Raw genomic sequence first — 10,538 nt, 5'->3', positions numbered from 1 at the left:
GATGACGAACACTCTGGTTGCTTTGGCTATGCTTCTGCTAGACCGTTGTCATGGAGGGAGTTCTGGAAGTGTCCGCCGCGTAGCGGTTTGTAGTCAGATACGTACTATCGTTGCAGCATGGTCCAATAGCGTGATCTTCTTTCTAGCAGGGGCTCGGGCTCGGGCCTTGGACCATGGGGAGGTCCTTGCTCCCATCTCAGCCCATTTAAATCATATACAAAATCCATTAACCCTATTTAAATCGGCGGTCCTATTCCCCCGTGTACCGCAGGGGATAGAGATGAAACGCGCACCCCCGAGGCCACACACAAGCGCCCTTGTGCTATATGAGCCAGCCCATCCAGGGTGTCCTCCACACCTAGAACCTTCCTAGAACAAATTTCTGTTTTTTCTTTCTTCTGTCCTTTTTCCCTTTTTGGTTATTCCTTTCCTTTTACTTCTATTTTTTTGCTTTATTTAAAAATTATGAATATTTTTTCTCAAATTCAGGAACAATTTTTGAAATATGAGAACAAATTTTGAATTTCAGGAACACTTAATATTATTTTTTGAAATTCATGAACATTTTTTAAATTCACGAACATTATTTTAATCATGAACTTTTTTGAATCAGAAACTTTTTGTCAAAATTCTTGATTAGTTTGAATATTGTAAACAACTTCTGAAGTCCGTGAACATTTTTGAATTTTTTGATATTGGTGAACATTTTTTGAATCAAGAATAATTTTTGATTTATTTACTTTTTTTATTTTTTGATTTTTTTCAAAAAAAATTCAATAATAGGTTGGAAATCGAGGAACATTTTCCTAATTCGTGATCATTTTCTGAAATTCAAAGGATTTTAAATTTTATGAACATTTGTTTTGAAATTGGAACATTCTTTCAAATTCATGACTATTTTTATAATCCGGGAATATTTTCTCAATTCATGAGAATTTGTTGAACATTGGAACATTTTCGAAATTCAGATTATATTTGAAATCCCAAACCTTTTTTAAAGAAGGAAAAAAAACCGAAACAGAAACAGTGGAGCGTCGCCGTGCTTTTGGCCAGGCCGAATCTAGTGCGGCAGAAGGAGGGGTGTGCGTTTTCTGTCTATTCTCTGAGTTGGTCGGGGAATAGTAGGTCTCTTTTAAACTAGATGATTGTTTTTATGTATTCCTGAACATTTCCAACATGTTATTTTTCAATTTATACATGTTTAACAAAATATATCTTTCATTTAAAATATGCTGTATCAAAGTTACTTCTTTAATGGATACCAACACGTAAATAATTTTCCATTTAAATCATACAACTAGTGAAATAAATATATTTTCAAAAGAAAATATGAAAAGGAAAAAAATGTTCATGTAGCCCAAAAATCATTCATGATTATCAGAATAAATGTTCACCTAACCAAGACGAAACATGAGGACCTTAATAATGGTAATATTTTGTCAATGAACAAGAAAATTTTAATATGACAAAGGAATACCTATGGAGATTATTTTTAAACCTTTTTTATAATAAATAATGAATACCTGAATTGAATAATAAATAAAGCGAACATAACAAGAAAAAAATATTAACTAATGTAAAACTTAAAAATTAAAAAATAGAATAAGTAGAAACAAAAGTGGAAACACAAAATGAGACAACAACTAACCTCGTAATGGGTGTGACCCAAGACATTAGAGTTGTGTGCGGATCACCTCTTTTTCACACAATGAGTGGCGAATAGGAATTGCCTTGGATCATATGCACAACATCTTTCAGAAACTAAGAGCATCTCCAGCCGTTGGCCCCTCAGGAGGCATAAAAAATCGCCGCTTGGGGGCGAGCCGGCGGTACAATCGGCGCTGGGGGTGGTTGGGCATCCAGCCGTCACCCCTAGGCGCCGATATTGGTCCAGTTTTTGACCCACTTTTGACGAATAAAGGCCCAATATGGATGAGAACCGGCTCATATTTGGCGTGGTTCGGCGTTGAATTCTCAACATAAATATTTTTCAAATCACATAGTTAATCACAAAAATCAAATAGTTCAACAAAATAGTGCAACAACAAATAGCTCAATACAAATTATATAGTTCAACAAATAAAAACTCATATTTCATCACACGTCGAGCCCGACGTCGCCCTTGAGCCTCCATAGGTGCTCCAATAGATCCTGCTGTAGTTGATGATGCACCTGTGGGTCTCGGATCTCCTGATGAACACTGAGGTAGGCAGTCCAGGTTTCCGGTAGATAGTGATCAACTTGGGCTAGAGGACCCTGCCTGTAGTATGGTTCAGTGACAAACACTGGCTCTTCCTGTTCGCTCTCGATGATCATGTTGTACAAGATGACGCAACAAGTCATGATCTCCCACGTTTGATCTTTCGACCAGGTCTGAACAGGGTACCGGACAACAGCAAATCGAGATTGGAGCACACCAAATGGCCGCTCGACATCCTTCCTACAAGCTTCTTGCACCTTGGCAAAGTGGGCCTTCTTGCCTCTTGGCACATCATTTGAGATAGTCTTCACAAATGTAGATCACCTCTTATAGATGCCATCAGCTAGGTAGTACCCCTTGTTGTAGTGCCGCCCATTGACCTCGAAGTTCACCGGAGGATAATGACCTTCAACAAGCTTGGCAAAGACAGGGGAGCACGTCAGCACATTGATGTCATTGTGAGTTCCTGGCATATCAAAGAAGGAGTGCCAAATCCAGAGGTCCTGTGTGGCCACCGCCTCAAGTACCACACTGCAACCGCCTTTGGCGCCTTTGTACATCCCCTGCCAAGCAAATGGACAGTTCTTCCATTTCCAATGCATGCAGTCGATGCTTCCGAGCATCCCAGGAAATCCTCTTGCTACATTCTGTGCTAGGATCCGAGTAGTGTCTTCCGCATTGGGTGTTCGCAAGTATTGCGGTCCAAACACTGCCACCACTGCCCGACAGAACTTGTAGAAACACTCAATGATGGTGGACTCGGCCATGCGCCCATAGTCGTCGAGTGAATCACCGGGAGCTCCGTATGCAAGCATCCTCATCGTTGTCGTGCACTTCTGGATCGAGGTGAATCCAAGTTTGCCGGTGCAATCCTTCTTGCACTTGAAGTAGCTGTCGAACTCCCGGATGGAATTCACAATCCTGAGGAAAAGCTTTCGGCTCATACGATAACGGCGCCGAAATGTTTTGTGCCGTGCAGTGGAGCGTCGGCGAAGTAGTCGGAGTAGAGCATGCAGTAGCCTTCGAGACAATGCCGGTTCTTTGCTTTCATCCGCCCCGGCGCCAAGCCACCTCACCGCGGCTTTTCATTGCTTGCCAGCAGTACGGCAAGGACCATGAGATGCTCCTCTTCCTGGACGTCGGCCTCGGCTTCCTTCTCCAGCAGCGCGGCGAGTGCTTCCTCGTCGTCCGAGTCCATTGCCGAGGCAGACAAATCGCTGAACACCTTGCGGGCGTGATGGGCGCGTACCCGCCGATAAACTGCCCCTCCGCGGCCGGAAACGGCAGAAAAATCACCCAGCTACTGGCAGAAGGGCTACCTCGCCGAAACCTATGCTCTTTTTCCGGCGGGGATGGCTATCTAGTGATGACGGCGCCGGGATACAACCTGTTGGCGGCTGAGCGCGCGGGGTGTGTGAGGCGAATCGGGAAGAAAGATTTGACTTTTCGCCTGACGGTGTGGGCCAGACGTGCTTTTCTCTTGCACCGGAGCCCCCGAGCCCCCCCCCCCCAGTGCGTCGGGTTCGGCCTGCGAACGTCGGGCCCAAAAACGGGTCGAACCGGCGAATTTCGGCCTTCTGGGAGCGCGACTGGGGCATTTTTTCGGCACCAGCGGCGAAAAAGTCGTTTGAGCGGGAGGGGGGCCTGTTGGGGACGCGACTGGAGATGCTCTATGTTAGTTGAAAATTAATATGTCTTCGATGCAGGGCTATTGGGTTGACTCCATAGGCTAGGCTATTGAGAGAATTAATATGTTTTTTCTTTCTTCTTTCCATTAATATCTACTAGTAGCTAGTTTTTTAAAGGTATTACTCTATCAACCAGTCACGGTCTTGGTCTATGTTGCAGCGTAGAAAGCACCAGGAGCACATCATGGTGGGGGCTTGGAACAATAGGTTGTACTAAGCTATCTGGGAGTTAAGCCCCAACATTTTTCGCAATAGACGTTGCTTGCTGCTGTTTCCATCTTTGCTTGCCGTGTTGACCATCTAATTATTTAGGTTGTCTCTATCTTTGGAATGCATAGATGATGGTTATTTATTCTCATCCATTATCTGGGAAAAAACAATCCAATTTCTTGAATAAATCAAAGATGACCTGTCCATGTGACAATGCTATTCTCCAACAAAGCAGGATGAGCTGTCCAGTTGGATAATACTCATCCAATTGTTTATCAAGCTGACCGGTCAACACGGTAATTTTAGATTGTACCCGGCGTAGTCATGCACTTATCTTTACCTCTGTAATAAACTCGGTTCATGACGTTGGTGTGTCTGTTATCCGTTATTTTTGATCGTCAGATTTGCATCTAACACATTTAAGTTAAGTTGTGACATTTTTTTTGCAACATAGCCCACCGTCTATTCAAACGAACTATATTCCTGCCTTACCGCATCCAAACAGCCTCAGAAGTCTTTCGCTTTGCTTTATATATAAAGCAACCATCATGTCTGGACAACAAGTTCAAGGCAAGTTAAATATAAAATAAGTTTACTGAGGCAACAACACCAACTCTGAGTTAAAAGGCCACCAAGCGGCCAATACATAAGGGCTAAGCGGCGAGGCAAGGCGACATGTTGTCACCGTCATCATGTCCATCATACTGCTAAACCATTCCTGGTCCTGTTACCTAAGAGCATCTCCAACAGGTGCTGCAAAAGACGCGCCCGCGCGATAAAATTTGGGTTTAGCGTGCGCCGGCTGGTTCCGCGCGCTCCAGCGGTGGCGGAAAGTTACCGCGCGCGGGAAGCGTTTGCGCGCGCGGGGGAGAAAGCGGCACGCGGCGCGGTAGATTTGGCGCGCCGCTTCGCGCGCGCCTATAAAATGCCGCGCTCGCCACGCGCACAGACACAGCCACGCGCCCTCCCCTCGCAACCTCGCCGCTTCGCCGCTTTCCGCGCCACCACCGCGCCACCATGCCGCCGCGCCGCCGGGGTTCGTCGGGCTACCGCGGCGTCCGCGAGCGCCCCAACGGCTGGTACTCCGCCGAGATCCGGTCCGGCGACGTCCGGCTCGGCATCGGGTCGTTCCGGAGCGCGTACGAGGCGGCCCGCGCGTACGACGCGGCGGCGTGGCGGTTGGATAGGCCCCGGACGCAGATGAACTTCCGGGACGTCTTCACGCGCGAGCAGGCGCAGCGCGTCGCTCCTCCGCCGCGTCTCATCACCGACATGGACCGTGCCGACCACGCTCGGCGCTGCCGCCGCCTCCTCATCGCCGAGGAGGACAAGCGAGCCATGGCGGAGTGGCGCCGTCGCCACCCGGAGGACGTCGCCGACGAGCGTGCCTACTGGGCGGAGAGGACGGCAAGGCACCGCGCGGAGCGGGCGGACCGGCGTCGGCTGAAGGCATTGGCGAATGCGCAGTGCGACATCGTTTCAGCAGGTGGGAGGTCGATCTTCACGTCAGACGATGAACGTTGGGACGACATTTGGCTCGATACCTCAGACAACACCGACGAGGATGATGATGGTGATGATGGTGGTAGCGATTTGGAGTAGTTTCTATCTAGTATGCCGTAGTAGTTTCTATCTAGTTGCACCGTAGTTCTATCTATCTATGTTTTCGAACTATCTATCTAGTTGCATCGATGTAAAATACCTTTGTATCGTTTTTTATCTATGCAATTTATTTTTATTTTTTATCTATGCAATTTATCTTTATTTTTATGCTTCCAAAAATGTTGTCGCGCGCGCTGCATTTTAGCGCGCTGCTGGAGCAGCGCACGTGCGCTGCTAGCGCGGCTGCTGAAGCCAGCGCTGCGCGCCGTGCCAAATCAAGCGATGCGCGCGCGGCAAATCTGTTTTTTGCGCGCGGCGCGTCCGGCGCCTGTTGGAGATGCTCTAAAGAGCATGTGTCAGAGCTGCGAAAAAGCCAAGAGTTTGAATGTAGAGTCAGAGGCCCCGCCGTAAGAAGACCGATATACCATCTTGTTAGGTGTCCTCCAGATGGTCCAGGTCATCGCCATAAACACTAACCAGAAGCGGCGTCTCCTCCTTTCGGTCCGGTTGGTTCGAGTTTCAAGAAACCCTGCCAGGTCTAGGGCTTTCCAGAGTGTCAGGTCCGAGAACATCAGGTCCTAGAGCCTCGTGGACAAAAGACCATAAAAACTAGAGTGTTTTTTCTTTAAGTTTGTGCACATGTATTTTTGTACTTTGAATCATGCAATGCACGGACAATTTGCTAGTATATCCAACTCGAAAGTATGTACTTTCATAAATTCAAATGTTTTTTATTGTCATTTGCTTTCCACATGTTAGATAAAAGAAGGTATCTTTCCACATGCACCTATAAATTATATTTGAATTTAATTCATACTACCATAGTGCAGTTGACAGGTGATACCGTCGCAAGGCTTATAAAACTGCTAAGAGCATTGTCTTGCTGTTCGTCCTCAGCAAAACAAACCAAGCCAACACATCCACATGGAGCTAAGCGCAGCCACCGTCTTCCTCTCCGTCGTCTCACTGGTGATCCTTGCGTCCTTGCTTAGCCGCAGATCCAAAAAGAAGCGGCCTCCAGGTCCATGGTGCCTCCCCTTGATCGGCAACCTTCTCCACCTCCTCACCTCGCAGCCGCAGGCGGCGCTACGGGACCTGGCCAGGAAGCACGGCCCGGTGATGTCCCTGCGGCTGGGCCAAGTCGACGCCGTCGTGATCTCCTCTCCGGCGGCGGCGCAGGAGGTGCTCCGGGACAAGGACCTCACCTTCGCGTCGCGGCCGAGCATGCTCACCTCGGACATCATCCTCTACGGGAACATGGACATCGCTTTCGCGCCGTACGGCCCGTACTGGCGGATGCTGCGCAAGCTCTGCATGGTCGAGCTCCTCAGCGCGCACAAGGTGCGGCAGCTCGCGCCTGTCCGGGACGGCGAGACCCGCTCCCTCATGAGGAAGGTCGGCGCCGCGGGCCGAGGCGGCGAGCCGGTCAACCTCGGGAGGCTGCTCTGTTCGAGCTCGATCTCGATCACCGCAAAGGCGACGTTCGGCCGGCTGTGTGGCGAGGAACTCCAGGAGCAGTACATGCCGGTCGTCGAAGTGGCTGTGAAAGAAGGCGGGGGTTTCAGCGCCGGGGACCTCTTCCCGTCTCTGTGGTTCGTGGACGTCGCCACTGGGCTGACACGCCGGCTGTGGCGAACGCGCCGTCAGCTCGACGCCATATTTGACAAGATGATCGCTGAGTGCGAGGCACATCGAGCAGAGAAAAAGAAGACAGCAACGACGTCGAAGACCACCGGAGATGAAGAAGAACACCTCCTGAGTGTCTTGCTTCGGATCAAGGATGAGGGGAAGCTTGAGGTCCCCATCAGCATGACAAGCATCAAAGCAATCCTATTCGTAAGTGGTGACATATATGCTCTCAAATTAAACCATGTCCGGCGTTTTCTCTTCTTTGAGTCATACATGTTCGTCGTGGTTTAGGACATGCTCACCGGAGGCACGGAGACAACGTCGTCGGCCGCCGAGTGGATCATGTCGGAGCTCATGAGGAACCCCGATGCGATGGCCAAAGCGCAGGCTGAGGTTCGACGAACATTCGACGGCAAGAGCCCGGACGACCATGAGGGTCTCATCGACAAGCTACGCTACATGAAGATGGTGATCAAGGAGGGCCTGAGGCTGAACCCGGTGCTGCCGCTCCTTCTCCCCCGCCTCTGCGGGGAGACCTGCGACATCGGTGGGTTCGAGGTCGCCAAGGGAACCAAGGTCATCGTCAACGCGTGGGCGATGGCGCGGAGCCCCGAGCAATGGCCCGACGCGGAGGAGTTCAGGCCGGAGAGGTTCGACGGCGGCACGGCGGGGGACCTCAAAGGCTTGCAGTTCGAGTATCTCCCGTTCGGTAGCGGGAGGAGGATGTGTCCTGGAGACACCTTCGGGCTCGCCGTGCTGGAGCTCATCGTTGCGCGACTTCTCTACTATTTCAACTGGAGCCTCCCCAACGGAATGCGGCCGGACGAGCTCGACATGGACATGATCGTCGGCTCGACGGCGAGGAGGAAAAACCAGCTGCACCTGTTGGCGTCGCCGTACAGGGAGCTTCCCGTGGAAATCTGAAGGCTGAGCACGCAGCTCTCATCGTTGTATACTACGTACTTTTCATGGTTAACTTTCCTTTTTATGTGTGTTCATATGGTTCACTTTGGGGCTTGCGTTAACTGTTGGATAAATATAAATATCACTATTCGAATTCACATAGGGAAACGTCTCGGGACGGAGCGCCGGCCGAAGCTTCGGCCGGTCGCGTCCACGCGCACTCCCTCGCAACAATTCGGTTGGCGACACGTGGGATGTGGGCCCTGCTCACGTGTGTGCGTGTCTTCTCCGTCTTTTCTTCCACCTCCTGTATCGTCCTTCCTGTTAGGAATTAATTAATTAGGTTAATTAACTATTAATCACTGCTATGTCGGTGCCATTTTTGGCAACTGCCTTCTTTTGTAACCGCCTTATAAACTGGGTATAAATACCCCAATCTTCAATCAATAGAATAACTGTTCATTCATATATCTGTTTTCCATTCGCTCCTCTCTCTCGATTCTCTCTAAACACGTTATCACGCACGCCTCTTCCAGAGAGCAATTAGGCCAAGAACTCGACGGCTCCACCGTCCCTGACCCTCCCTCCGGCCCCAAGGACACGAGGACCCTCGGCCTCGACAGCGCTCCAGCGGCGCAGCACCAGCGCGCGATGCAGGCGGCTGAGGCACCCCATGGTTGACGACGCCCTCCTCTGTAGGCGCGTCGAAGCGGCGCCCTCCGGCGCTTCAATCCGCCACATGACTGCCGACGACAGCGGCGGCAAACGGCAAGGCCTCTCTATGGCCAGAGGAGGCCACTCCGGCGATCTGCAATTGCCGCAGACGATGACTGGAGAAGTCTGGAGAAGTTGGCTACTAGAGTTTCGGCCACCACGCGATTCACGGCGAAGACGAGATGTTCCTCGTACAAAAAGGAAAGAAACTAATCAGGGAGATTGATTGATTGATCTTGTCTTCTTGCAATCATCAATTAATAATCTAACAATGAATTGTTTTTCTCCTGTATGTATATGCGCTCACACGAATCTCACGAAGAATTGATCAATCGTGAACTACAAAGAAAGAAGAACCGATGGAAGAACGCAGCGCCAGCCTCCATCGATTCAAGAATTGGAAGCCTCGAACACACTCTGCCAAAGGACAGAAAATCAATCAATTGAGCGGATTTATCATACTCCAAGCAGGAACATCAGAACTTGAAATTGGGCACAATTTTCAATTACACAAGGAAGACGCACAGAAAAGGATATGGGCGTTGGCATCCAGGATCACTCGATCGAAAATCCATACCAATAACTGCCAAAAAGAAGACAGAGGATTGAGGAGAAAAATCGTCCTCACAGACGAAACACCAAGTTCGGCCAAGAACAGAAGAAGAGAAAAGGGGATCACATGAAAAATAACGAGGATCTGGGCCGCCCCTTCTCCAAGACGATGAAGCATTAATTTATACAAACACCAAACTCTCGATCTTAATTGCTACATCATCAGGTGACCATATTCCATTCTTTTTGCTCTTGCACACAAGACGCACTAACCTCCACGCCGAAGTTCTCAACGCCGGCCCGACGCTGCTTCCCCTGGCACGAGGGCACCTGGGGCTAGAGGCCCCCGGCCTTCCCAGCGGCATCCTCCAGCGCTCGTCCGAGTGACCACCTAAGGCGCTGCAACCGCACCCGAAGATCATCGGCGCTCGACGCGAGTGGGCGGCCAACGTACTCCGGTGCGGCACAGTTTCCTGCGCATGGCGGTGCCCTCAGGCGCTGTGCGACACGGCCTCGCTTCCCAAGCAGCGGCGGTGGCGCAACTACCGGCCGGTTCGCACTGAGCGGCGGCAGTTACCAGTGGCCAGGAAGCACACACGGGAGAAGAAATTGGGGATTTCTTATCTCTTTGGTGGATTTTCAATTCAGCCCTTAGATTCGAGCCTAATCTAGTATAAGTCCCTTAAAATATCTGTGTAAACCACAGTTTAACAGGTCTCTGCCGTTTAGCCCTCTGGCTTGCTGCATTTTAGAACCGGGCCATTAGGCCAATGGACTTTGCTGTTTAGTACTCGAACTTACTCTTTTCAACAATTTAACCCTATGGTTATCGTAGTTTACAATCTAAGCCCTCGGCTATAGAAAAATGTATGTGGTTGACCTCAGTTCATCCTAAATTTCATACAACTTAATTATACACCATTTTACAATGTGTAAAATTGTCTTGTGAAGCCCTCATGTCTTCATATATTTGTATGTATATAATTTTTTTTTGGTCCATATGTATTACCTCTGTAATACTATTGCAAAATAATGGTTTG

The 10,538-nt window shown here is 49.5% G+C and overlaps 1 protein-coding gene and 1 long non-coding RNA gene across 2 annotated transcripts; one reads left to right on the top strand and one right to left on the bottom strand.

Annotated features, from left to right (window-relative positions):
• The first annotated feature begins 6,604 nt into the window (after positions 1–6,604).
• Positions 6,605–8,392, top strand: LOC123063080 (cytochrome P450 CYP99A1). Its single transcript, XM_044486818.1, has 2 exons — positions 6,605–7,536; positions 7,621–8,392. The coding sequence occupies exons 1-2, from the start codon at positions 6,625–6,627 to the stop codon at positions 8,251–8,253; spliced, it is 1,545 nt and encodes a 514-aa protein (XP_044342753.1). The 5' UTR covers positions 6,605–6,624; the 3' UTR covers positions 8,254–8,392.
• A 278-nt stretch (positions 8,393–8,670) lies between these two features.
• LOC123063081 (uncharacterized) lies at positions 8,671–10,184 on the bottom strand. Its single transcript, XR_006430051.1, has 2 exons — positions 9,472–10,184; positions 8,671–9,363 (listed from the first exon to the last, which is right to left on the bottom strand). It is a non-coding gene; the product is annotated as an uncharacterized lncRNA (long non-coding RNA).
• Between the last annotated feature and the right edge of the window lie 354 nt (positions 10,185–10,538).

This window comes from Triticum aestivum, chromosome 3A, assembly GCF_018294505.1.
Source record: "Triticum aestivum cultivar Chinese Spring chromosome 3A, IWGSC CS RefSeq v2.1, whole genome shotgun sequence".
NCBI classification, from domain to species: domain Eukaryota; kingdom Viridiplantae; phylum Streptophyta; class Magnoliopsida; order Poales; family Poaceae; genus Triticum; species Triticum aestivum.
Note: the sequence above shows the minus strand (reverse complement) of the source record. Positions and strands in the feature narration are given on the sequence as shown.